Below are 26,821 nucleotides of genomic sequence, written 5' to 3'. Positions count from 1 at the left end.
GTTAATGCATTTTAGAAATGCTCCCTTGGACCAGGAAAAATGCGGATTTTGGGGCCCGTTCCAGACTGACTACACAGTCAGGTTTTTAGATTTGGGAAACCCATTCCTTCAGAACTGCAGAGTTGGAAGGGTCCCAAGGGTCATCTAGTCCAACCCCCTGCAATACAGGAATCTCAGCTAAAACATCCATGACAGATGGCCACCGAACCTCTGCTTAAAAACCTCCAGTCAAGGGTCCCAGCTTCAGTTCCCAGCCTATCTGTCAAGGTTGCTTCATGGCCAAAGGAATGCATACAGCAGTTAGTTTACTCTTTGATGCCTTTTCTTTTTGTATTTCATTTTACAAGTATAAAATTATAACAATACAGCCATACACATCCGCATTTAAAGAAATCTCTGGACTTCCCACCTTCCCCTCCGTTTGTCCTATTGTTAACCTTTTCAACTGCATATTTTTCAATTGTCCATGTTTTATATGGCTCAAATATCTCCATAACTCTTGCTACATTAGAAGTGTTATTGCAATCCTGCTGAAGTTTTCATCTGCTTACAGTGGTCGCCAAGATAAATTATAAATTTCCCCCATTCTCTGTTAAAGTTTTGATCTTCTTGGTTCCTGAGCTTTCCGGTCAGTTTTGCCATTTCAGCATAATCCAGCAGTTTAATTTGCCATTCTTCTCTAGTAAGGGCTTTATCTTCTTTCCATCTCTGGGCTAGTAGCATCCATGCAGCTGTCATCACGTACATACTCTTCATTGTCAAAGAATGAACACTTACCACTGTTTCCGCAGCTCCGAATACCCACACACACCAGTCTAGAGTTTAGGCAGCTAGTCCCATGTCCATGATTCATGTAACACTTGCAGCAACTGAGGACCACTCCAGCAGTTTATGAACCTTCCCCCAATGGGCTGCGCACATGCCACCGGAGGCTATGCCCACAGGGAAGCTGCCTCTGCTCTTCTCTCTTCCGTTCCCTTCTGGTTCTGGGAGACAGGGGTGAGGAAGTTCCTGGTTCCTACCCTTTCCTGGGAGGTGGAGCCAGAGGTCTTCCCAGTCAGTGTTAGGTAAGCACACCGTGGTTGACTGAGAAGCAGTATTTGCAAGATCTCCAGCCTCTCTTAATCCACAAGAAAAAGTTTACAGTGGTACCTCGGGTTACAGATGCTTCAGGTTACATACGCTTCAGGTTACAGACTCCACTAACCCAGAAATAGTACCTCGGGTTAAGAACTTTGCTTCAGGATGAGAACAGAAATCGTGCTCCTGCCATGCGGCAACAGCAGGAGGCCCCATTAGCTAAAGTGGTACCTCAGGTTAAGAACAGTTTCAGGTTAAGAACAGACCTCCAGAACGAATTAAGTTCTTAACCCGAGGTACCACTGTATTCACAATATGACCTGTTCCTGTATCCAGCTTGTGTGATTTGTTTTAACTTTTATACGGATACGGAGTTCCCTTTGTTTGTTAAACCCTTGCTTTGCAAGGGACTGAATCCGCTCGCCTTTGCTGATGTCAGGATCCCTCTGCCAAGTTCAAGAAGCAAAATGGCTTTGTTCACATGTGTGTGTGCATGTAACTGATACCAGACTTTTGACAACAAAGAAGCAATGCGATATGCGGTGCCATGCTTGCCAGCTGCCAACCGTGGCTGATTTCTCCATTTGTTTATTTCGTAAAAGTTATATACCGCTTGATTGGGGGGCGTGGGACACCCTCAAAGCAGTTTACAAAAAAACTAAAACTATATAATTATTACTTTTCAGTTCACTTTAAATTTGTATAACTCCTTTCTATAGTATTATACACAAGGCGGTTTATAGCAACAAAATATACGGCAAAGAACACACACCTTATAATAATCTGATCCAATACTACAAAAAGTCATAATAAAACATAACTTTAAAATGGAACAATGTATATCTTCTTCTTTCTTTTTTGGCAATCACTCGTAGCCAAGTAAGATTGTCTTCCATAAACACGGTCTTAACAGTGAGTCCGTGAGTGACTGTGGAGGCCAATTCTGGACCCACATGTCCTTCCACAGTGGGGACATTGGTTTCTGGGTAGGAGTTGATCATGGTGAGGGTTTGCCAAGCGTGCCTTCCTCTTAGCTCTTGCCCCCCTTTCGTCCTGAGTTTGAGTGTCTTCAAAGCCTATGACACCTTTGGTAGAGGCTGTTCTCCAATTGGAGCGCTCTCAGGCCAGTGTTTCCCAGTTGTCAGTGTTTATACTACATTTTTTAAGATTTGCCTCGAGAGAGTCTTTAAACCTCTTGTTGACCACCAGCATTACACTTTCCATTTTTAAATTCGGAATAGAGTAGTTGCTCTGGAAGACAATAATCAGGCATCTGCAACAGTCTGTTACAATATAATCGTATACAATAAAATTAACTCTCAGAACATCAGCAAATAATAAACAGAAATTCACTCTTAACGATTACAATAAATAATTACTAAACTATGATCGATAAAAATAACGGCAAGTCAAATTGCCTGAAATACCACAATACATACAAAACCATGTAAAAGGATCAAATTGAGAAACAAAGACACAAAACTTATAAAACTATTTTTTAAAAAAATCCTAGCAAGTAAAACAAACGACAGTGGTACCTCGGGTTACAGACGCTTCAGGTTACAGACTCTGCTAACCCAGAAATATTACCTCGGGTTAAGAACTTTGCTTCAGGATGAGAACAGAAATTGTGCGGCAGCAGCAGGAGGCCCCATTAGCTAAAGTGGTACCTCAGGTTAAGAACAGTTTCAGGTTAAGAACGGACCTCCAGAACGAATTAAGTTCTTAACCCAAAGTACCACTGTTTTTAATACGTTATAAACTGAAACCCACAATAAACTGAAAAGCACACCAGGATTCTAGATATCTGGGAAGGCTTCCCTAAACAGAAATGCCTTTAGCAGGCACAAGTAATAATACAGTGAAGGCCTCTGCTTGATCTCAATGTGCAGGCAGTTCCAACGTTTAAGCGCTGCCACACTACCTCCTAGTGCTTACGTGCAAAGGTGTAAAAGTTTCCCTCCCTCCTCTATCACAACATCAGACAGATTCCACCTTGCAAACTGCCTCCTCAACCAGCAGGCGCCTTTTATAGCTCACATTACCTCACATTACCTCAGTTCAGTAATTTCCAACAGACATTGTCTTCACATTCATTTCTGAGTCATCAAATGATAGGTCAATTGGTAGAGAATGGACACACACACAAACGAACACACGAGACAGCACTTTAGTGTGCAGACATTAATTGCTCCCATTTATCAGGTGAAGCAGTTAAGGCAGAGCCACCTCCTTTACTATTCATGGCGCCTTTCAGCCCAGAGCCTCCGCTCCTATGCCTTCCTCAGCATTTGAGCTGGAAGTATGGAAATGTTCAGGGTAGCAGGAGAGGATATATTGTTTATTAATATCCTTCCTAACTTGCGTTAGCAAGTTTCTTTACTTAGCAGAGTTTACATTCCCCTTTTTACATGCACAGCAGATAGCTGGTTGCAGGCTCGTGTGAGCGTCTCACTAATATACAATTCAGTCTGTCTCAGATTGAATTGTACATTCCTGGTAAGTTCCCTTGAATCCCTCTTAAAATAATAAAGACACCAGAGTCTTATTGATAATTAACAAAAGGAAGGTTTACTCATGATCAGGCAGAGCACAGTGTGATCCCTGAAGGCAGACTTAGTTGCAAATATGTACATGTGGATCTACCCCAGAGGGAGGAATGATCTTAGTGCTTTGGCTAGCTGGCAGCTAGCAGAGCAGTCCTAGCTAGAAGCTGGTCAAATGAAGAATAAGAGTGAGGTGTGCTGTGTGACTTGTTCTTTTGTTACTTGGACAGGTTAGGTCACGCCCACCTTCTATCACATGCAAAAGGAAGGATGCTCCAGCCAGGAGGAACAGGAAGTTTTGACTGGCTGGACCAAACATTCCCTTGCATGTCTTCTCTAGCGTTACAAGGAATGTTGTACTTGACTGCTCCCAGTGGATTACATCCCACAGAAAGCAGGCAGCCAATCCCGATTAAAGCTGTGTTTCTTTCTTTATTTCCATTTAGCTTCACCACAAACCATAGTCTAGCTCAGCGGTGATGGGGAAACTACGGCTAGCCCTTCACATGCCCTGCTTGACTCCAACACCCATCAGCCCCAGCCAACATGGCCAACGGTCAGGAATTATGGGAAATGTAGTCCAACAGCAACCACTGGTGCAACTGCTGCCGACTTGCTCCTTAACATTTCTGCCCTTTCTTTCCAGATATCGTGCTGAATTTCCGCACCACCTTTGTGAGCAAGTCAGGGCAGGTGGTGTTTGACCCTCATGCCATTTTCCTGCACTACCTGACCCGCTGGTTTGTACTGGACCTCATAGCAGCACTGCCCTTCGACCTCCTCTATGCTTTCAAGGTCAATGTGGTGAGTTTTTGGTGAGGCGCTGTGTTACAAGATGCAAAAAAAGGGCTGAAGTCTGCAGCTGCCCGTAGATCTCCCGCTGGCAGCCTGGTGCCATTTTGCTGGGCAAAGCTGGCATTATAACCTAGTTGGGTTTGGGGTTTTCTCCTACATCACTCCCCGAGACTTGTCTCTCTCCCTCTCCCTCTTCCTCAACATTTACAGTAATTTAAAGGTAAAGGGTAAAGGGACCCCTGACCATTGGGTCCAGTCGCAGATGACTCTTGCTTTATTGGCCGAGGGAGCCGGTGCTCATCTTGCTTTATTGGCCGAGGGAGCCGGCGCACAGCTTCCGGGTCATGTGGCCAGCATGGCTAAGCTGATTCTGGCGAACCAGAGCAGCACACAGAAACGCCGTTTACCTTTCCGCCAGAGTGGTACCTATTTATCTACTTGCACTTTGATGTGCTTTCGAACTGCTAGCTTGGCAGGAGCAGGGACCGAGCAACAGGAGCTCACCCCGTCACGGGGATTTGAACCACCGACCTTCTGATCGGCAAGTCCTAGGCTCTGTGGTTTAACCCACAGCGCCACCCGCGTCCTAACATTTAATTTACATGTAAGCAAAAACAAAACCTAAACGCTGGAATATGTTTCTGCAGCAAAGTCATGCCTTCTGTCCCTATGGATTACAAGAAGCGTGATTCATCAGGCATGAGAGAAATCTACTCTGTATATGCTCAGAGGTGCTCTTCACCCCAGGCATGAATTAAAATAGCCCACGCTAATGCATCATACAGTTGATTCAAGTTATCAACATTGTCTGAAACACACTTCAGGGCCCAGTGAGGTCTAATAATCACTAGCATCTGGGCTTAAACAGTTTGGAAAAGCTGGCATGTCCTTCCAAGCTGGGCAATGGCGATTGGTAGAGTCACCTCTGTGGCGATGTACAGCCTCCTTAGCGGGAGACATTAATGCAATGATAAATAGAAACCAGCTTGCTGAAGATTCTTAGGTGATTGCCCAGACATGATGTTAAAAACATGAATACACTGAATGCACCTGTTTTTTGTTTTTCAAACCATAACAGCTCCAGCGCTGTGTGTGTGGGAGGACAAGCAGGACTGCAAATATTGTATGTGGGGAGGCAAGTTTCCTCTTCCCCCACCCCCTCCATGGTGCGGTTCTGCTTAAAACCCCTCCCCACTTCAAAACTGCTGTTAGCTCTAAGCCAGAAGCGTCCCTTTGCTCCTATGGAACTCTTCGCTCTTAAACAAAGGCCGCTTCCCCTTTGCTAGGGGGCTGTCCTGCTACCTGGGCTCCAACCCAGTTTTGAGCTCTACCCACCCAGCCACAAGCCCCCACTCTTTTTTCAGATAACCTCCTAGTTTATGGCAGGCCTATATCCAGTGGCGTAGGGTGGGTTGTCAGCACCCGGGGCAAGGCAAGTAATTTGCACCCCCTAACCCGTGGATTTGCGCCCCCTAACCCTAACCCCCAGATGTTGCGCCTGGTGCGGCCGGCCCCCCCTGCAGCCCCCACCCTATGCCACTGCCTATATCCAGAAATGTGATGATGAGACGGCCACTTGGGCTGTTGGCTGGTGTCTTGACGGAAACGGCAAAAACCTAAAACTAAACATGATGCACTTTAAAGCTGTTTAGCTAATTAAGCTGATTCATTAGCAGACGTGGCATATATTTTATTGTTATCCTTTTCCTTACTCTCCCCCCCCCCAAAAAAAAAGTCATGCTTTAAATTTTGGGAGGAAAGATAGTAAGCTTACATACCCTCCAACATTTTTTTGATGCATCCCATTCCATAACGATAATTTTACTGTTTATACCCCACACGTCTGGCTGGGTTGCCCCAGCCACTCAGGGCAGCCTCCAACATATATAAAAACATAATAAAACATTAAACATTTCTTTAAAAAATTCTCTGTACAGGATTGCCTTCAGATGGCTCGGGGGTCGGATAACTCCATACCCTCCAACATTTCTCCAATGAAAATAGGGACGTCCTAAGGAAAAGTGGGACATTCCGGGATCAAATCAGAAACAGAGATGGCTTCTCTAAATTAGGGACGTCCCTGGAAAACAGGGACACTTGGAAGGTCTGAACTTGCATTTAATTCAGAGGGAGATGCATTCTGAAGGGGCAAGCTCCCCACCCACCCAAATCTGGCTGTAGCCCCATTCTTGAGGATCCCTTCTTCCATCACCAGGAGCGCCAACCTGTCCCCACAGCCGTGGGTGCCTTGGGCACGTGCTTTGCCATGCAACGTGCTTTGCCCTGGCACCAAAATTTGTGGGTGCTTGTTCCCTTGATGGAAAATTTTGTGGGTGCTCAGGCACCCAGGGCCCCAGGTAGTTGGCACCTATGCCCATCACCCTCCCACAACCTCCCCTCCGTCAGCCCTCCAGGACCACCTCCTCTTCCGTGGTTCGATTCCCACCCCGGCCATCCACATTGCAGCTCCGAGGGGGCAAGTCAAGTTGATGCAACTTCTCTCTCTCTCCTTTTCCCTCTCCTCCCCACCCCACTCAGTACTTCGGGGCTCATCTGCTCAAGACGGTGAGGCTCCTGCGCCTGCTGCGGCTGCTGCCCAACCTGGACCGGTACTCGCAATACAGCGCCGTGGTGCTGACCCTCCTCATGACCGTCTTTGCGCTCCTGGCGCACTGGGTCGCCTGCGTTTGGTACTTCATCGGGCAGCGCGAAGTCGAGAGCAGCCCCTCTCAGCTGCCGGGGATCGGTGAGTGGTTGTTTTTCTTTTGGTCTTTGCTCTTCCCGCCACATAAGCAAGCATTGTGCGACTCAATGGGGGCGTGCACACGTGTGTGTGCATGTGCGTGCGTGCACACGCGTGCATGCAAACCGATGCTGCAGGTGCCACATAAATAATAGTCCTGGCGCGCACGCTCGCTTTCACTTTGGGGGCGATGAGTTCTCCTATAATTACTGTTGTCTACCCGACTCCTGGGACTGCGTGACGGCAGGCTTAGCAAGCCTTTACCTTGCCCAAATCTTCTGGGACTCGGATCCTGACAATCAGCGGGCGGAGCCTCGGTGCTCAAAAGGTGGGGCTTATTGCCACTTGGCGCATAGTCGGGAGATCTCCCCCAAGCCCCTCGCTTACTTGATCTCGTGGGATTTACTGACACAAACGCACACCTTTTTCCTCTCCCCGTCAAGCGTGGGGATATCAAGCAATATTTTTTTTTCTTGATAACTGCAGCTGGCGCAACTGATGTTGGCGGGGTTGTTTTGGGGCATGTTTTGGACTCTTCTGTGTGCTGGGCTGTTTTTAGCAAGAGAGGGAAAGGGGCTGTTCGTGCATTTCTGTGGAGCTTGCCTGAAGATCCCAACTTCTCCTGGCACTTTGGAAAAAAAAACAAAGCGAGTGAAAGGAAACAGACCCCGCCTCTCCGCTGCCCAATTTTCGTTTGCAGAGATAATGATGGGCAGAGATGAGCAGTTTTCTCGTGCCCCCACCTCGTGTTTTTAAATGAACGAGATGCTAGCCTGGAAGTAAGCCCAATTGAATTCACTGGGGGCTTATTTCAGAGTAAACACAGGTAGGATTGCAGTGGACAGGCTGCGGGGTGGGAAGTGGGGTGCTCCTTCAAGATACATTCCCCCCCCCCCCCCGTTTAGACATGTAGGACAAACCCCAGGAAATGATTGCGCTGTATTCTTCTGGGAGTCCCAAACAGTTTTGAAGTAAGAGTGAAACTGGCTTAGGGGAAGCCACACCAAAACGCAGTGCAGTATTTCAGAAGAAACCAGTAGATCCGCCATGGATTCCAAGAATGGGTAAAAACGTCCTGAACCCCCAGTAAACAGGAATGTAAAAGGTAATCCTGAGAGTAGCTGGGGGTGGGGAGAATATGCCTTAAAACACACACAACCATAGGAATTCTGTGCCCAGAAAAACTGGTCTCTTCAACCTGTATAGTCTGGGATTCCTCAAGAAGGGAGACTGCTGGGCAGCGAGGCGGCAGGTAAACCAGCAGAATCCCTAATCTGTCCAATAGGCCAACACTCTAGATTCCACCCCCAACTGGACCGAGAGCCTGGAGATAGAATCTCTGTAGGTAAAGGTAAAGGGACCCCTGACCATTAGGTCCAGTCGTGACCGACTCTGGGGTTGCGGCACTCATCTCGCTTTACTGGCCAAGGGAGCCGGTGTACAGCTTCCGGGTCATGCGGCCAGCACTTAGACGTGCTTTTGAACTGCTAGGTTGGCAGGAGCAGGGACCGAGCAACGGGAGCTCACCCCGTCACGAGGATTCAAACCGCCGACCTTCTGATCAGCAAGTCCTAGGCTCTGTAGTTTAACCCACAGCGCCATAGACCACAGCAACTCCCCCTGCCCGACCCTCGAGTCTAGCCTGGTGCTGCACTGAGTACACAGGTGGGCACAGCTCCACCCTGTTCACCCACCCAGGTTTCCATGATACATGCCAGATCAGCCTCCTCATCCATAATCAGATCATGGATGAGAAAGATTTTATTCTGGGCCGACCAGGCATTCAACAGCAGCAGTCGCAGACTCGAGGGCTGGCTGATATGACAACCCTCTGATCTCCCCCCTGCCCCACAACAGTCCGGAGGGGGGAACTGGAAAGCCTTCTCCTGTGTAAGGTGCTTCTTCTGCCGGATCTGGGGCAACTCCTCCTTTCTGCTGCCTGAAGGTAGCATGCCGTTGCTATCCTCACAAGCAGTGTTTCCCAACCTTGGGTCTCCAGCTGTTTTTGCACTACAACTCCCATCATCCCTAGCTAGCAAGACCAGTGGTCAGGGATGATGGGAACTGTAGTCCAAAAACAGCTGGAGACCCAAGGTTGGGAAACACTGCTCGCAAGTACCGCACGCCTGCTGAAGAGGCGCATGAATGGGATGTGCTGAGACTATCTCTTCTCTGACCTCATTCACCCATGCCTTCAGCTCGAAAGCGGGCAGCCATGGGCATAGCCAGGGGGCAGGTGGGGTGGGTGGAGGGACAGCTGCCCCCCTCAATCAAGTTTTTTTAAAAAATACTTAATTAAAAGTAGAAATAATCAGAATATTTGAAATTCAGGTGCTTGCTGAGGTCACTTGGGTGGCGCTTTCTGTTGCAGGTAGCTCCGTCCTATCTCTCTCTCCCCCCCCAATATAAATCTTGGATACACCCATGAGGGCAGCCTTCACCTGTACAACTGTACACACAAGGGATTCAGCACAACCCCAGTGCTGCAAGCTTGTACACATGGCAATCTTCTGTTGCAGACCTTGGGCACAGACACGCAGGGCAAAAGGGGATGCCAGTCGCCTTCGTGCCCTGAGCTGCTGAGAGCCATTTGACTGTCCGGTATTGGAAACGACATCCCCTCTTCAGATGAGACCCTTCATTCTGCTCACAGTTCCTTCCTTGTGGCAGGAAACAGGACTAAATGCCTTAGCTAAGGAGCCTCTGGGCAAAGATTCTGTGATTGTGAGGAGCGGTGGAGCCCTGTTGGTGTAGGTGGGAACTGGTGGCGCTGTGGTCTAAACCACTGAACCTCTTGGGCTTGCTGATCAGAAGGTGGGCGGTTCGAATCCCGGGTGAGCTCCTGTTGCTCTTTCCCAGCACCTGCCAACCTAGCAGTTTGAAAGCACACCAGTACAAGTCGATAAATAGGTACCGTGCAGTGGGAAGGTAAACGGCGTTTCCATGCACTCTGATTTCCGTCACGGTGTCCCATTGCACCAGAAGCGGTTTAGTCATGCTGGCCACCTGACCCAGAAAACTGTTTGTTGACAATCGCCGGCTCCCTCGGCCGGAAAGCAAGATGAGCGCCGCAACCCCATAGTCCAGTCAGACTTAACTGTCCAGGGGTCCTTTACCATTTACCATGTTAGAAATGGGGATATAAAAGCTCCCCAATGGCTCCTGGGACCTGGGCTGCGGGCGCCAAATCTGAATGTCTAGTCGCCATGTGCTACACAAACTCTAACCACTACGCCACACTGCCTCTCACTGGGGTGAACCTTTCTGTTTGCAAAGTCACAGCTCCTGTGGCAGGCGGAGCTGCCAGCGAGGGGCATTGTCTCGCTCTGCCCATGTAACATTATTATTTTCCAAGTTCTGATGTTTTTATTTCTGGAAGGAAAAGCGCTGCCCTGTAAATGGCACAGGAGCGCTTGTGCAAGTGTGTGTGTGTGTGTGTGTGTGTGTGTGTGTGTGTGTGTGTGATGCTACACCTTTTTCCAGATCCTTGGTTTCTTTGAAGGTTTTTGCGGCTAGCTTTCAGGAGGAAAGGATCTTTCTAATAACCTGCTTCCCCCATTCCTCTTCCTCTTCCTCCCAGGGTGGCTGCAGGAGCTGGCCCGTCGCCTCGAGACGCCCTACTACTTGGCCCAGAGGAACAGCAGCGCTGAGGACGACTCCGCCAACGGGACCAGCCCGGCTCTGAACGGCAGCACGTGGGAGCTTTTAGGGGGCCCCTCGCTGAGAAGCGCTTATATCACCTCCTTGTACTTTGCCCTCAGCAGCTTAACCAGCGTGGGCTTTGGCAACGTGTCGGCAAACACCGACTCGGAGAAGATTTTCTCCATCTGCACCATGCTGGTGGGGGGTGAGTAAGGCCCTAAGCCTGGGGCGGCAGTGGGCTGGGAATGAGGAGCATCGCCAGGCTTTGTTTTGTCGTTTTATTAAAAAAAGAAAACAACAACACCACGTCATCCTGCTCTTCCTCCTCATTTCCCTTTTCGTAGGTCCTGGGCAATCTGGTTATCATGACAACCACAGGGCAAGCACCTTCTATAAATACGGCTTTTAATTTGGTGCTGTCCCAAAAACCCAGCAGCAAGGCAGTACTGGTGTTTTGAGAACCTTCCCTTACAGCAGAAAGGTAGCTTCACGACCCCAGTTCTTTAAAATGGTTGGTTCAATGCAGGCTTAGTCTCTAGGTGTTGTCGGACTTCAACTCCCAGCAAGCCCCAGCAACCATGATCAATGGTCAGAGGTGATGGGAGTTGCGGCCCAACATCAGATCCCACCAACCCACTGTCCTTAGATGGAAGAAGGTAGGAAATAAACGAGAAGGGGGAAACGTGAGGATCTGCTGTTAGTATCCACTGTGGCCAACCATCAGAAGGGAGGATGCAGGTGGGCCCAAGTGTTTGGAATTTGTGGCATTCTTGGACAGGGACGGGAGTCATAGCTGTCAACCGTCCCTTAATTGGCGGGAAACTCCCTTATCCCAGCGCCGTGTCCCGCTGCTGTCCCTTATTGATGATGTCCCTTAAATTTCCCGGGTTTCAAAGGAAGCAGCTCCCCTCCCTCCCTGCTGGCCAGGGAGGAGGGAGGCTCCAACTGGGTTGCTTGGCTGCATTGCTCACCCAATAAGGAGTCTAAGAACGACTGGAGCTTGCATGCCTTGTGCTGATCAAATCGGCCACATTGTCTGGGGACTCGCCTTTGCTCAGCGCTTCCCAGCGGAGAGGTGACGGTGGTTTCCTTGCTGCATCCCTTTTGCTGGGTTGCTGCGCTGTGGGAACCACTGCTTGAGGCTTCGTTTGGCTGCTGGCTGGGCTTTCTGCCTTTGGCTCAGAAGTTGAACATACCTGTGTTCGGAAAATCCCTTATTTTGGCTGCTGATCCCTTATTTTCAAATCTGTAAGTTGACAGCTATGACGGGAATGTCCACGGGCTTAGCCAAGGCCTGCTGCACTCATGCTTGCTGTCCTAGAAACCAAAAGCGGAAAGTTTCGGGATGCTGGCTTCTGCACCCGGCAACTGTTTCTGTGCTTCTGTGGAGCAGTCACAAAATTAGGGAATACCGTCAGCTGCCGCTAAAGTTAATGAACTGGAGTTGAAAAGCCAGTTCCGCCCCCCCCCCCCCGCCGGAGGATTAAAAAGAGAGAGAAATACGTGGCACAGGGTCTCATCTGTTTCTACAGCGGTTGATTTGAGATTGATAAGCTTGAGGCCTGCAAATGCAGCAGAATGAGCTTGGAGTGAGATGGGTTAACTTCTGAGGTGGTGAAATGGCCTGTATTACTTTACACTGCAGGTGGGTGGGTGGGTGAGATTGTGTTTTTAATGCTCCCTTATGTGAAAAGCACCAAAGCAAGTAGAAAACCAGTACAGTGGTGCTCCTTTTTTAAAATTACTTGCAGGGAATTTAATTACTTGCTGGGGGGGGCATTTCAAAAAGGTGACCCACCACCTGCAGCCTGAAGAGGTACATTCTACTACCTCAGAATTCTGCAACCTGCGTAGTAATTATTATTTATTTATACATACATACATACATGCATGCATGCATACCCGGCCCATCTGGCTGGGTTTCCCCAGCCACTCTGGGTGGCTCCCAGCAGAATATTAAAAACACCAGAAAACATCAAACATCAAAAACTTCCCAATACAGAGCTGCCTTCAGGTGTTTTCTAAAAGTCAGGTAGTTGCTTATTTCCTTGACATCTGATGGGAGGGCGTTCCACAAGCCGGGCCCCACCACCGAGGAGGCCCTCTGCCTGGTTCCCTGTAACCTCACTTCTTGCAGGGAGGGAACTGCCAGAAGGCCCTCGGCGCTGGACCTCAGTGTCCGGGCTGAACAATTGGGGTGGAGACGCTCCTTCAGGTACACTGGATCGAGGCCGTTTAGGGCTTTAAAGGTCAGCACCAACACTTTGAACTGTGCTCAGAAACGTACTGGGAGCCAGTGTATGTAGGTTGCAGGTCAATGGATTTTTGTTCCGGGCAAGGCAGGGCGGGGAAGACCAGTGTCTTAGCCGCCATGCCTTGCTTGGGCTTTTAGGTCACATATATTGCTTGGAGTTTGCACAGGTAAGCAGAACAGGGTATAACCATTTATCCCACGGCAAGGGGTGGCAGAGGGGACATTCTGCTCCATGTTTGCTGGACTAGCTTTGACGCCGCTTTCCTCCCTCTCCTCTCCTCCCCCCCCCCCCCAGCCTTGATGCATGCGGTAGTCTTCGGGAACGTGACCGCCATCATCCAGCGCATGTATGCGCGCCGCTTCCTCTACCACAGCCGCACGCGCGACCTGCGCGATTACATCCGCATCCACCGCATTCCTCCGCCGCTGAAGCAGCGCATGCTGGAGTACTTCCAGGCCACCTGGAGCGCCAGCAACGGCATCGATACTCGGGAGGTGAGGCGGGAGGCCTGGGCGGGGTGTGGGTCCGAACCACGAGGAAGCTTTCCCACCCAGGGGGCAGGGGATTGGGGAGAGAGAGAGCAGCTGGCGAGGAAATAGAAAAGGGCACCTCAGGAGCGCGCAAGTGCCCCAGGAACGCCGGTGAAGCCTTCTGTTCTGCTGAAGGCTTCTTAAAATCAAATCCAATGCTATAATCCTGGACACCATGCAGTTCAGGGGAGTGGCACAGTCCCATTCACTCTCTGCTTCACAGAGTTGTGATGAGGATAAAATTGGGCAAGGGGCATGATGTGCCATGCTGAACACCTTGGAATTGGATGCATGTGAGGATGAGGATTGCAACAGAAGGAGGCACCTGGGTTTTTTTTCTGGGGGTTGAGATATGACAGGAAGATAATACAGTGACGTAGCAATGAATGCATAGAAAAAGTGGTTTGGCTATTAAGGGGGCAAGGAAATAAGAGTAGGTGAGCATAAACTAATGGAAATATTTGCTCGCCCTCAGTCCTCACTGAAATTTGCCCTCGTCATCCTACACACTGTCTTTAACCTTAAACCAGGCATCCCCAAACTCAGCCCTCCGGATGATTTGGGACTACAATTCCCATCATCCCTGACCACTGGTCCTGTTAGCTAGGGGATGATGGGAGTTGTAGTCTCAAAACATCTGGAGGGTGCCTGCCTTAAACCTTGCATTCCATTCAGAATCTTCCCCTCCGAACATCTTTCATTGCGGAACAGCTGCATCAATGGTTCCCAAACTTTTTTTTGAGGGGGGGCTTTTTTCCATGAGCTCCTCTCCAGCACCCCCTACCCTGTAAACAACAAAAAAACATTAATCAGAAGAGCGGTTTACACGACCCACTGAGGATAGCAATAAAATTCGACATAGAAACAATTGCACATTTATTCAAAATCCAGTTAAAATTATTTCATTTATTCACTTGATCCAGTGATGCTGGCTTTTCAAAGTGTTATACAGTGGTACCTTTGTTACATACTTAATTCATTCCAGAGGTCCGTTCTTAACCTGAAACTGTTCTTAACCTGAAGCACCACTTCAGCTAATGGGACCTCCCACTGCTGCCCCGCCACCGCAGTGCAATTTCTCATCCTGAAGCAAAGTTCTTAACCCAAGGTTCTATTTCTGGGTTATTGGAGGCTGTAACCTGAAGCGTATGTAACCTGAAGCATCTGTAACCCGAGGTACCACTGTAGTCAGTTACACCTCCAGCGTCTCCCTGCTACCCCCTTGCCTCTTAGTGCCCCCCTAGGGAATCCCACTGCCCACTTTGGGAAAATCACTGAGCTAGAAGGTAGCCCATTGTATCAAACTGGCCTATCAGAGCCTGGTGGGGAGGAGGAAAGGGAAGCACACCTGTGAGACCTTTTCCCAAGGATGTAAGATGAGCCCTGCATCTAGTGCAGCATCTTGTCCTCCCAGTGGTCACCCAGATGCCAGTGGGAAACCAGCCAGGAGGATTTGAGCACAAGAGCTCTCTTTCCCCTTCCCGTGGCTTCCAGCAACTGGTATTCTGGAGCATTGCTTGGGTGTGGGAAGAGCTGTGTGCACATGGTGCTAAAACAGAAGGCGGGAGACATCAAAATGAGCAGCTGAATTCTGCGGCTTGTGTAAGACATTCGTATCAAGCCAAGCCTGTGTGCTGGGTTTTTGTGTGGTTTTATTCTGCTAGTCATGGAGAAGGGAAGAGCAGCCGCAGTGTCCCGGCCAGTGGAAACTGCTTCCTCTCTAAGGCACACAAGGTTTCACAAAACCTCCCTGTATCTTTTCAGGCGTATGGGCTTGAAACCTGTTTCAAAACAAAACAAGCCACTGTTCATCTCGTGCTGTTTGGTGCCCACTGCAAAATTCCACACTATCTCTGACCTCAGATAGAAATGTAGCAGATGCTGGTGGAATTAAACAGTATGTTTGTTTTGTCACATTGACATCCCATCCCAAGGGATTCAAAGCAATGTAGAAGGTGTTATCCTCACGAGTCATGACGACATGTACAGTCATACCTTGGTTGTTGAGCGCCTTACGACTCAAACTTTTTGGCTCCCAAACACCACAAACCTGAAAGTGAGTGATTCGGTTTGCAAATGTTCTTTGGAACCCAAATGCCCGAAGCAGCTTCCGATTGGCTGCAGGAAGTTCCTGCAGCCAATCAGAAGCCACACCTTGGCTTTCAGAAGTTGAACGGACTTCTGGAATGCATTCTTCTCGAGAACCAAGGTGTGACTGTATCAGCAATGGGTTGTGTGACTGGCTGTGGGCCCCACAATGAGGAACGACGGAGGCTTTCGATCCAGATCACCCCAGTCCAAATCTTGCATGCTAATCGTGACTTACACTGACTCACTGCATTCAGGAAGAAAGATCTGCTGCTCCTTTTAAATCTTGGGCTGTATCACTCTTTCCAAAAGCCTCCTTCCAAAAGCTGGGGTTAAAGGGTAGAGCCATACAGGCCATCCATTTTGGGGACTTGGTGTGTGTGTGTGTGTGTGAGAGAGAGAGAGAGAGAGAGAGAGAGAGAGAGAGAGAGAGAGAGAGAGAGAGAGAGAGAGAGAGAGAAAGAAAGAAAGAAAGAAAGAAAGAAAGAAAGAAAGAAAGAAAGAAAGAAAGAAAGAAAGAAAGAAAGAAAGAAAGAAAGAAAGAAAGAGAGGAAAGGAAGAAGGAGGGAAGAGGGAAGAAAGTCACTATGGTAAGAGGCCACAAACCGTAGAATCTACTCTGTATTTTAACTCCATTGTGATGTTGTCTGTACACTTGAATTTTATGCACTCGGTTGCCATTAGTGGCGATGGTGGGTATTTGGGCCCAGACTCTCTTCTCTCACTTTCATCACTTTTGTGATGTGCTTTTGGGGGAAAGCAGTGGGGAGTGCACCACCAGTCCACGTGTTGATGATGGTATCAGTCGTGATGCTGCCACCGTGACCATTGCCTCCCTTTTCCCCCCTCCAGTTGCTGCAGAGCCTCCCAGATGAGCTTCGCGCAGACATCGCTCTCCACTTGCACAAGGAGCTGCTGCAGCTGCCCCTCTTTGAGGGGGCCAGCCGGGGCTGCCGGCGCTCCCTTTCGCTCAGCGTCCGCACGTCGTTCTGCACGCCAGGGGAGTACCTGATCCGGCAGGGGGATGCCCTTCAGGCCCTCTACCTTGTCTGCTCGGGCTCCATGGAGGTGCTCAAAGACGGCACTGTGCTCGCCATCTTAGGTATGGGGACCTCTTTTGTTCCTGCCCCTTCTCTTCCCTCCTAGAAGGGGTGGGATATTTGATGGCATTTGGGAGGGAGGAACAGGCAAGCAAACTCCTCTGCTTAAGACCTGCTGCATGTGGAAAACCAAAGGTTCAGACTAGGGTCTTCTCCTTGACATGAGAGCAGGCCTTCTCTGCAGTGGCTCCCCATTTGTGGAATGCTCTCCCCAGGAAAGTTTGCCTGGCTCCTTCATTGTACACCTTTAGGCACCAGGCAAAAACATTCCTTTTTAACCAGGCCTCTGGTTGATCCGATTTACATCCTATGCCCTTTTAAAATATGATTTTTTTTGTATGTGTTGGGGTGGGGTTGCTGTTTTTATTTTTTATTAGGTATTTTGTGGTTTCATATCTTTATTTTATTCTGTGAACTGCTCTGAGACCCCTGGGTATAGGGCGGTATATAAATTCAATAAATAATAATAAAAATTTTAGATGGAGGGAAAATTTAAGCATATCACTCCGCAACAGCATCTTGAAGTTTTATACAGCACCAAGACAACTGGAACATTTCCACCCCAAAGATGAAGATCAGATTCCCATTCTGTTCTGTGTCCCCAACTCTTAAGCCCTGCCAAGGCCGCTTTCCAGTTTGGTGGGTTCCTTTAGCTCCTTTTGAAATCTAGCACCCTGCTTCCCTTGCTAAGGCAATCCAGGTAGGGGCTGCAGGTTGGCAGACCCAGGTGTGCACACACACCTACACACCCGCACCACAGGGTTCCACAGAAATAGCTTGACGGACCTTTTGATGCCAAGGGAGAAGGTGCCTCATTCAAAACTGCGGCTAGTACTATTTTGCCAGTTGGATCTCACCAATTGCCTTTCGTTCTTTCAGGTAAGGGGGACCTAATCGGTTGCCACATCTCATCCAGGGAGGAGGCGGTCCAGGCCAACGCGGACGTTCGGGGCCTCACCTACTGTGACCTGCAGTGCCTGAGCTTGTCTGGCCTTCTCGCCAGCCTGGAGCTCTACCCAGAATTTGCCAGCAAATTTCGCCACGAGCTCCCATGCGAGCTCAGCTACAACCTGGGCGGAGGCAGCAGCTTCCAGGTGAGTGGAAAGAACAGCTGCAACAGGGAGGAAAGCACTGGAAGGAGTAAGCAACAAATGCCTTTGAAAGGGTCGTGGGTGCACTAAGGCCCCTCAATGCGACCCGTTTATTGAGCATTCGTCCTGATTTGCTTGCACAAAGGGTTGGATTGTTTCCGGGTCTTTACTGAGCATTTGTTCTGATCTGTGATATGAGAAGCATTTATTCTGATCTGCTTGTGGGATGTTTACATGCCTGCCTTTTAGTCATTCATTCATTCGATGTTGCTCAATTCATTTTCCTGTTGCTTTCAAAACTGCATAATGTCCAATTCTGTTTTTAAAGTAGATTGGTGACAGAATCCCCAAAACCACTTTAACTGTGCGAACCTAGTTTTCCAATGTGCACTTGAACTCTTCCTACAAAACAGTGGCTTTGTGGAGACACTATCATTAGGCAGAGCTTTTTGTTCTTCCTTGCCTATTGCCCTTTCAACTCAACCTAGAAAGCATTTATCCAGATGCAGCCTGATACGGCAGGCCAACTCTTCAGCACCCACTCCAGAAACAATCCAGAGCTAATAAATTACTTTCCTAGGAGTCTGATGGGTGTCTAGGAGGTTAACCTAGATTGTGTCTGGACCAGCCTCCTTGGCAGCACTGGATCATCTGGGAAGGTGGTAACAATTAGAGAGGCGAGTTCACCTAGTTCCTGCTTGCTTGGAGACACCAAGCACAGCTGGTGCGTTTACCACTTTTATACCATTAGCTGAGCTCTCAGCCATTTCTTCTCTGACCCTGGCACCCCCAATTTCTGGGGAGAAATGGGCATGTAGGGTTGCATCCATGGCGTGAGAGCAACGGTACCAATGATATGATTGCTGCATTGCCATGGCCTAGATAGTGTGAGGAATTTCCCCACCGCCCCACAAAAGTGTGTTTGTAGGCCACATACCAGCAGTGGTCAGAGCCAAAGTATGCCTGCATACATGCACATATACCCCACCCCTGCACATCTTACCTGCTTGGATTCCAGTCTGTGCACTGATCAAGGGAGTGTTCCCTTTCTTCACAGGCAACTTGCTTTGCTTCCATGCTGTTTAGTAGAAAAAGGGAGCTTTCTCGCCCAGCAGCAGTGGGATCCCTCTTTCCTGCTCTACTGAGCTGTACTCTCCACTCCCTGCAGTCTCCCACACAACATACATGCACGTAACACACAAAGAGAACTCATCTGGTTGAAGGTGGCAGCTCAGCAGTGGGCAAACTGTAGCCACCGATTAACTGTGGGCCTAGATGTATCTCAGCAGTACTGAGCCCAATCTGGATTGATTCTGGACCTAACACAATGGATGGCCCAGAGCCCAGTCTGGAACTGACCTGAAATAAGTGGATGTAGTAAATGAACCAGGGATTCCTTCTGGAGATAGCTGGCAACTGTAGCCTCACTATGAGGACTCCAAAACTGGTCTTCATCTAGTCAAAAGATTAAGCTGGAAGGCTCTGTTCAAAGTGAAGAGGTTTTTAATATCCACATGTGTCAGAGCTGCCCCTCGGTCCCAGCTCACAGAGGACCAACGCCAGGCTGTGTTTATGTACAAAGGTCTTTATTGAAGTTGTTTCCATTTCAAAGCCGCAGCGCGCAGCTCTACGTCCTAAACCCTAGACCGGCGAAGTCCCGTCTGAGTCTCCTCCCCTCTGACACCAGTTTAATATCCTAGCCCTGCTCCACCTTTTCCGCTGCTCTCTCCTTCTCTGGGTCCTTCTGCCTGTTGGTGCATTCCCCTTTCTAGACTCCTCTGACGCTGAGTCGCTTAGCTCCTCCCCCTGCCTTCGGTGAGCTTTGGGACCCGGCTCCCAATCCTCCTCCTCTGCGGTCCCGCGCTCCTGTACATTTGAACTTGCTTCTCGCGCCAATCCAGTGACCTTCCTCACTACTCCTGTCACTGCTTCCCTCTTCCGGAATACTGGCCGGATCTGACCTCCCCTCCGTTGTCCGACTCTCCGATGGAGGCGTGGTCAGCCCTGCCTCGTCTTCTCTCCCTGGTGGGGAATCCACTGGCCCTGATACTTGGGACTTTTCCCCCTCACTATGCTCTGGTGGGGAAGCTGGTCCTGATTTCCAACTGCTGCTCTGGGAGTCCCTGCTCCCCCCTTGCTCCTGGGGCGTTCCCCTTGGGAACCCTCTACCCCTGGCCACTGGCGCCCCCTTCTGCGAATCTTCCGATTTGCTGGAGAGACTCATGGAATCCCTTGGGCCACTGTCATATTCTCCTACGCTCCCCTCAGATTCTTCCCCTTCGCTCTCCATCTCCTCTCTTCCCTGTGCCTCTCCTCCTGAGCCTCTGACAACATGTATGTCAGGTCAGTGGAAAACCAGCACAAACACTGCAATGAATGTCACTCCTGGATGCAAGAATTCTGCTGCGTGCAAATGCAGAGAAAGTCACAGTTGGTTTGGGCTTCTCTGCACACGCATCTCTCTTGTAGAATCATCTCACTGCCTTATGCTCTATAGGTCAGTGTGTAATCATTTCCCCCTTTTGCAGGGGACAATTCAGAGAAGGCAGCAGGTTGTAAATGTAGCACCGGAAAAAGGTTGCATCTGCTTTTCCTTCCTTTGCAGGCTGAGACCCCATCGCTGAGCAACAGGGCACCCACCGCGTTGCTTTCCACCTTGGGGAAGGACTCCGATACTTTGTTCCCTTCACGCCGCAGAACTCCATGCTTGCCCACAGAGGCTGTGGACGAGCCCTCCAGCCCCCTGCTCCCCTCTTCCGCTGGAGGCCACAGCAATCACCCGCCACGGTCAGGCTTTCCACGCCACCCACCTCCCGAAACTTCCTCACGTCCCACGGCGTTGCGGCTACATACAGCTCCCTGCAGTGGCCCCCCAGACCTCAGCCCCAGGTAAGGAGCACACAGAGACAGACAAGATGATGAAAAGAGCAGTTGAATGGAGAACGCAGGCAGTGGCGTGGGGTAGGCTCTGACAATCTCTGGGTAAGATTACTGCAGTGTGTTATATGTGGGACTGCCTTTGAAACTGCAGCGGGTGCAGAATTTAGTAGCCAGATTGCTTATCAGGGCAAGATGGCCTGCAGGTGTAACAGCAATGTTGGCATGACTGCAACGCTTACCAATTAGTCTACAGGCTTATTTCGAAGTGCTGCTTTTGACCTATAAAACCCACAGGCAGCTCAGAACCTGCGAGGACCATCTCTCCCCACATGAAGTAATCCGGACACTGTGTTCATAATCTGGCACCCTTCTCAGTGGGCTGTCTCCAAGGGAGTTGTGGAGGGTGAGGATACAAGAAAAGGCTTTTTCAGTCGTGGCTTCCAACTTACAGCGTGTCCTCTCCTCGGACGCACGCATGGCACCCTTATTGTATGCTTTCAAACTGCAGGCAAAAATATTTCTATTTACCCAGCCCTTTGGTCTTTAATACGGAGGGTAACCAGTTAAAAGACGAGAATAAAAAGAAATCACAGGCATTAAGCGGGGTGGTAGGAGTTGTTTTAGACACAAAAACACACACACAATTTAGGTTTTGTTTTATTGCTGTTCTTATATTTGGTTTTAATGCTCATTGTTATTTTTATCCCTGTTATTTCTATTTTTATCCTGTAAGTTGCTTTGAGACGCTTCAGTGTAAAATGTGACTGATACAGTATAACAGATGAATAACGTGCTTCTATAGACACCGCTGAAGAGTTCCCAGCATTTGAGTTCTCACAGAGAGGGGGCATGGAAGGGTTTTTCTCCTGCAGGAAACATGTGCTGCCCATGTGCTCTTAGTCCCCATCCGGCGTACCTGAGCCACCTGTGGCACTTGTCCCCTATGAACCTGCCAATGCCCCTCTCAATGTGTTCTGTCCCATTATTGGAATGTGAGCTTGTGCGTGGGAGTCTTCTGGTTACTCCATAGGGACAGGCTTGGGGATCTGGGATATAGAATTCCATCCTTCTAGGGCTGTATTTGAGCTGCTCTCTCCCCCCTTCCTATCTCCCTCTGAAGGGTTGTAGACGGCATAGAAGACGGATCCGGTTCCGACAAACCCATGTTTAGTTTCCGCCTCGGTCATTCGGGCCCGGACTACAGCAGCCCTTCACCTGGCACAGGTAAAGCATTCTGCATGGCCTTACAGGGAACAAGGCATGATCATTAGGAAAACATGGCAGCAGCACACAGGTCAGTGAGTTCCTGTGGGCTTCATTTCCCATGCCTTTGCTAAACCAGTCTGCTTCTCTTCTTACAGACAGCGGCCTGCTCACAATCCCCCCAGAGCTCTCTGGTGCCGACACCATTGAGAAACTGCGTCAAGCGGTAAGAGTTTTTTGTGTTTATGTCTTTAAAGTGGTTCATATGTATTGATACATTGCCCAAGGACCGGTATGAGAGCCAGACCGTGATGGCGGCTCTCATAGGGCTTTCAACATTGCAGTGTATCACCAGCCAAATGGCGATAAACCCTGATGTTCGAAAAAGCTGCACTGGCCGCAGCCGGCGAGGTGCCAGGTGAAACTGCCACAGCTCTCACAGCAGGAGCTGAGCTGCTTTAACCCAGGCATCTCCAACCTGCAGCCCTCCAGGTGTTTTGGCCTACAACTCCCATGATCCCTATCTAACAGGACCAGTGGTCAGGGATGATGGGAATTGTAGTCCAAAACATCTGGAGGGCCGAAGGTTAGGGATACTCCAGGGCCTCGTGGGCTGTGGCCAATACAGCTGGCCCCAGACTGCTGCTCAGCTAGGGGGTGGAAGAGCTCCTGCCCCAAGCCCCCCAACGCTTGTAGGGGGCGGGTGAGCTACCTTGCCCGCTTGCCCCCCACTCCCCAAAGACGGACCAAGCGGTGGGAGCCTATCAGGCTCTGTGTGTTTGACTGCCTTCACCCATACAGGTGCACTGCCTCTTTCCTCGGGGGGGAGGGAGCGGGTGTCCTTCACCCCAGGAGGAAAGACGCAGCCCACCCTCCCAGGCAAAGTCCCCAAGGCGTGGGGTGCAAAGCCACCCTATCTGCACCTTGCGGAGAGGGGCTGCTGGTAAGCACTGGACCTGCCAGCAGTATCACCAAGCCCCTACACTGCCTGGCTGCCTTCCACCGGGAGGGTGGGCTCTGTCTTTCTGGGTGGAAAGGTGCAACACACCCACCTTAGTGAAGGCAGCCAGGCGGTAGACCTGCTCCTACTCACGTGCAAGCAGGGTCGGGGGTCTCAGCTGGGAAGGGGGAGCACTTTAACAGAGCCCCCTTCCTTCCCCTGGGCTCCGTAAAACTGCTTGGCGGAGGCGAGGGCAGCAGTGTGCTCCTCAGCCAAGCAGTTTAAAGAGGAGGGAGGAACAAGCTGTACTGGCACCTCGCTGATACAGCTTGTTTCTCCCTCTACAGGGCAGAGTGCGATGGTGGTTTCTCACCAGCGATATACTGCTGAGTGAAGCTGTCATTGCAGTCTCCCCTCCCATACTGGTCCTGGGCGATATTCTTCTTTGGTGATCACTCGTAGCTCAGTAAGATTGTCTTCCATAATCATGGTTTTAACAATGAGTCCGTGACTGTGGAGGCCAATTCTGGATCCACACGTCCTTCCACAGTGGGGACGTAGGATTCCAGGCAGGAGTTGATCATGGTGTGGATTTGCCAAGCGTGCCTTCCTCTTAGCACGTTTATCCCTTTCGTCCAGAGTTCGAGTGTCTTCAAAGCCCATGACACCTTTGGTAAGGCTGTTCTCCAACTGGAGTGCTGGTATGCCAGTGTTTCCCAATTGTTGGTGTTTATACAGCGGCACCTCAGGTTAAGAACTTAATTCATTCTGGAGGTCTGTTCCTGAGGTACCACTTTAGCTAATGGGGCCTCCTGCTGCCACCACACGATTTCTGTTCTCATCCGGAAGCAAAGTTCTTAACCCGAGGTACTATTTCTGGGTTAGCGGAATCTGTAACCTGAAGTGTCTGTAACCCGAGGTACCACTGTACTACATTTTTAAAAATTTGCCTTGAGAGAGTCTTTAAACGTTTTGTTGACCACCAGCATTACGCTTTCCATTCTTAAGTTCGGATATATCGCCCAGCCTACCCAGTAGCATATCACGGGTGAAACAGCAGGTGCTCCTCTGGTGCCAGAGAGACTCAAAAGCAGCTGGCAGGCAGCTTCGTCAAAGCGCTCCGCTCAGTGGAGCAGTTTAAGCTGCGAGGTGGGGGCTTGATCATCTGAGAAGCGGGCAGGTTAAGCAAGCCTGCTTATCAGCTGTTCAAGCACCCTCCTCCAGCTGGCACAATGGCCTCATTTGCCTTCACATGGGGAGGCCTCCTGGGAGAAAGAGGTGGCCCGCCCATGTTAAAATGGACAGGCTCTGTGCACTTGGCTGCCTTCCGGCAGGAGGGTGAACTATGTATTTCCTCCTGGAATCAGGAGTAAGGAAACTGTGCGCCCGCTAGGAGAGGTAAGGGCGCTTCCTCTCTAAGGTGGGGAGAAAGAAGAAGCCAAGATACACCAATATATCACAATATTTAGCTGCTGGTGTATCACAATGTTGAAAACCAGATACAGTCATACCTTGGGTCCGAACGCCGCAAACCCGGAAGTGAGTTTGCGAACGTTCTTTGGAATCCGAATGTCCGATGGGGCTTCCGATTGGCTGCAGGAGCTTCCGTTCGACTTCCGAGGTACGACTGTATGGCCCAAGCCCTACCCTACTTCCAGGTTGCTATTGCGCCCAAGAGAAGAGTATAAGCAAACTGCTAATACTCACCCGGTTTCTCCTTGTCTCGCTTCCCAGGTGGCCGAGCTCTCCGGGCAGGTTCAGCAAATGCGCGAAGGCCTGCACTCCCTTCGCCAGGCCGTGCAGCTCTTCCTTCTCTCCCAGACGCCGACGCACTCGCGGGCCGACCCTTCCGCCTACGCGCCCTTTCCTCATGCAGATGCTACTCCTGCCACGCCTCTGCTAAGTCCGCTCCGAGTAGACACAGGACTCCCGCCCGCCTTCTGCCCCCACAGCGTCCCACCCGCCCCCTGTCCTAACGGTGCCTGTGGCAGGGTACAGTGGATGTGGGCACCGCCGGCCGGACAGAGCTCGCCCTGGCCCGGCATGTACTGGGCACGGGGGCCGGGCAAGGACTCCGAGACGGTGCCCATTTCGCCGGCGGGGCACGGATCCAAGGACCAAGGAAGCAACGCACAGCTGCCAAGCCAGCTCCAAAGAGAGAGCTCCCTTTCCCGAGCTTGCTCCCCCACAGACCCTACGGGCATCACGGAAACCAAAACCTCCAGGACTCAAGCCTGCGATTCCTCAAGCCTTGAGATGGTGCTGATTGGTACTGGGGACGATGGGTCTGTCTGCAGCGCCCCCTGCTGGCCAGAGGAGGAAGGCACGGGCCTGTGAGTCTGCTTTTGGAAACATTGGAGGGCGGGGAGCAGTGTCTTGCAACACTGGGTGCTAACCTGCTTGGGGGAGAAGCTGAAAAGCCCCCATACGGCACTTCAAGACAGGGCTGCAGCAGCTGTCAACACAGGGACGGGAAGAAAGAACTGGAACGCAAGCTTAGGAATTCTCTGCAGCAGGCTGGAGCAAAAGCAAGACACAGAAGCTGGACCTATCCTGTCTGGATCGGGGAAATACATCCATTTCAAACTCAGATGCTTGAAATATGCAACTATACTGTATATATATATATGTACACACCCACCCCAGTTTTAGCTTCTCTTCTTCCTTCTGGCACTTTGATTGTTAGCCATGGGATGGCGGGGAAGATAAGAGTGAATCCCACTGTGCATGCTTTCCTCTGGTGGGAGGGCAGAGGATTTTCCTAGCCATCTGCAGCACTGGGCTAAAGTGGGCACTCGTTTTATAAAATAAAGGTACGTTTTGGACTCTGACCTCATGGTTTACTAGCTAATTACTCTTGCTTGGGGTTTATTGTCCTCAACACCAAGGGAGGAGTGAGTGGGGGGTCCCCTAGGGAATGAGATAAAGTGAACAAGTAGCGTGTTAACTAGGCCTGGCCGACGTATCGATACATCACCCAGGGGCAGAGAGCAACAGCAGCTTCACCCAGCGGTATAACCAATGCCGCTCCTGTGTCTCTCTGCCACCAGTGCTGCTTTCAACATCAGGCCACTGGCAGCAGCAGCAGCAGTTCCACCAGCGATATACTGTAATCCGCCCAGAGTGGCTGGGGAAACTGAGTCAGGTGGGCGGGGTATACAGTCGTACCTTGGATCCCGAACACTTGGTATTTGGACGTTTTGGCTCCCAAACGCCGCAAACCTGGAAGTGAGTGTTCCGGTTTGCAAACGTTCCTTGGAACCCGAACGTCCGACAGGGCTTCCAATTGGCTGCAGGAGCTTCCAGCAGCCAATCAGAAGCCGCGCTTTGATTTCCAAACGTTTTGGAAGTTGAACAGACTTCCAGAACGGATTCCATTCGACTTCCAAGGTATGACTGTAATAAAAGAATGAATACTGTCGGGTCAAGCTGCCATCGTGCTCTGCCCATCATACCACAGGAGGAGGAGCTGGCTGCATCGCTAGGGCCGATACAGCTTGTTCCTCCCTTGTCGTCTTTGAACTGCTCCACACAGACAGCCACAACATGCTCTTCAGGTGGAGCAGTTTAAAGAAGCCCCCCAACATACAAGCCAGAGTGGGGGCTCCATTAAACTGTTCCCACTCCCTAGCTGAGAGAGCCACAATGCATTGCACATGAGCCAGAGAGGCATCGGGGCTCACTCAGCTGGGGGCAAGAGCCTTTGCACCCCACAGCTGAGCAGCACAAGGAAGCTCCGGCGAGAAACCTGGGCCAGGCAGCCTGCTCACTCTGCATGCTGGGGAGAGAAACTGTCTCTGCCCCCAGCGTTGGGAACAATCTTCATTATCCCTGGTACCAGGGTGAAACTGCCTCATTGCAGTGTTATCACCAGACTGCAATGCTGAAAACCTGACACTGCCCAGGTCTAATATTAAACCCTCATAGT

General features: G+C 50.3%; 1 protein-coding gene across 1 annotated transcript in view; it reads left to right on the top strand.

The window, feature by feature from the left end:
• KCNH3 (potassium voltage-gated channel subfamily H member 3) overlaps positions 1-25,724 on the top strand; it is a 77,311-nt gene extending 51,587 nt beyond the window's left edge. Inside the window, exons 6-15 of the mRNA XM_081898542.1 lie at positions 4,273-4,430; positions 6,960-7,167; positions 10,745-11,011; positions 13,356-13,555; positions 16,532-16,781; positions 17,659-17,873; positions 20,476-20,759; positions 21,871-21,974; positions 22,112-22,179; positions 24,628-25,724. Coding sequence (XP_081754668.1) covers positions 4,273-4,430; positions 6,960-7,167; positions 10,745-11,011; positions 13,356-13,555; positions 16,532-16,781; positions 17,659-17,873; positions 20,476-20,759; positions 21,871-21,974; positions 22,112-22,179; positions 24,628-25,230 — 2,357 coding nt within the window. The 3' untranslated portion in view covers positions 25,231-25,724. The remainder of the gene's footprint in view (positions 1-4,272; positions 4,431-6,959; positions 7,168-10,744; positions 11,012-13,355; positions 13,556-16,531; positions 16,782-17,658; positions 17,874-20,475; positions 20,760-21,870; positions 21,975-22,111; positions 22,180-24,627) is intronic.
• Positions 25,725-26,821: the final 1,097 nt, after the last annotated feature.

The sequence above is a fragment of the Podarcis melisellensis genome (genome assembly GCF_964234715.1).
Source record: "Podarcis melisellensis genome assembly, chromosome: 2".
Classification (NCBI taxonomy): domain Eukaryota; kingdom Metazoa; phylum Chordata; class Lepidosauria; order Squamata; family Lacertidae; genus Podarcis; species Podarcis melisellensis.
Note: the sequence above shows the minus strand (reverse complement) of the source record. Positions and strands in the feature narration are given on the sequence as shown.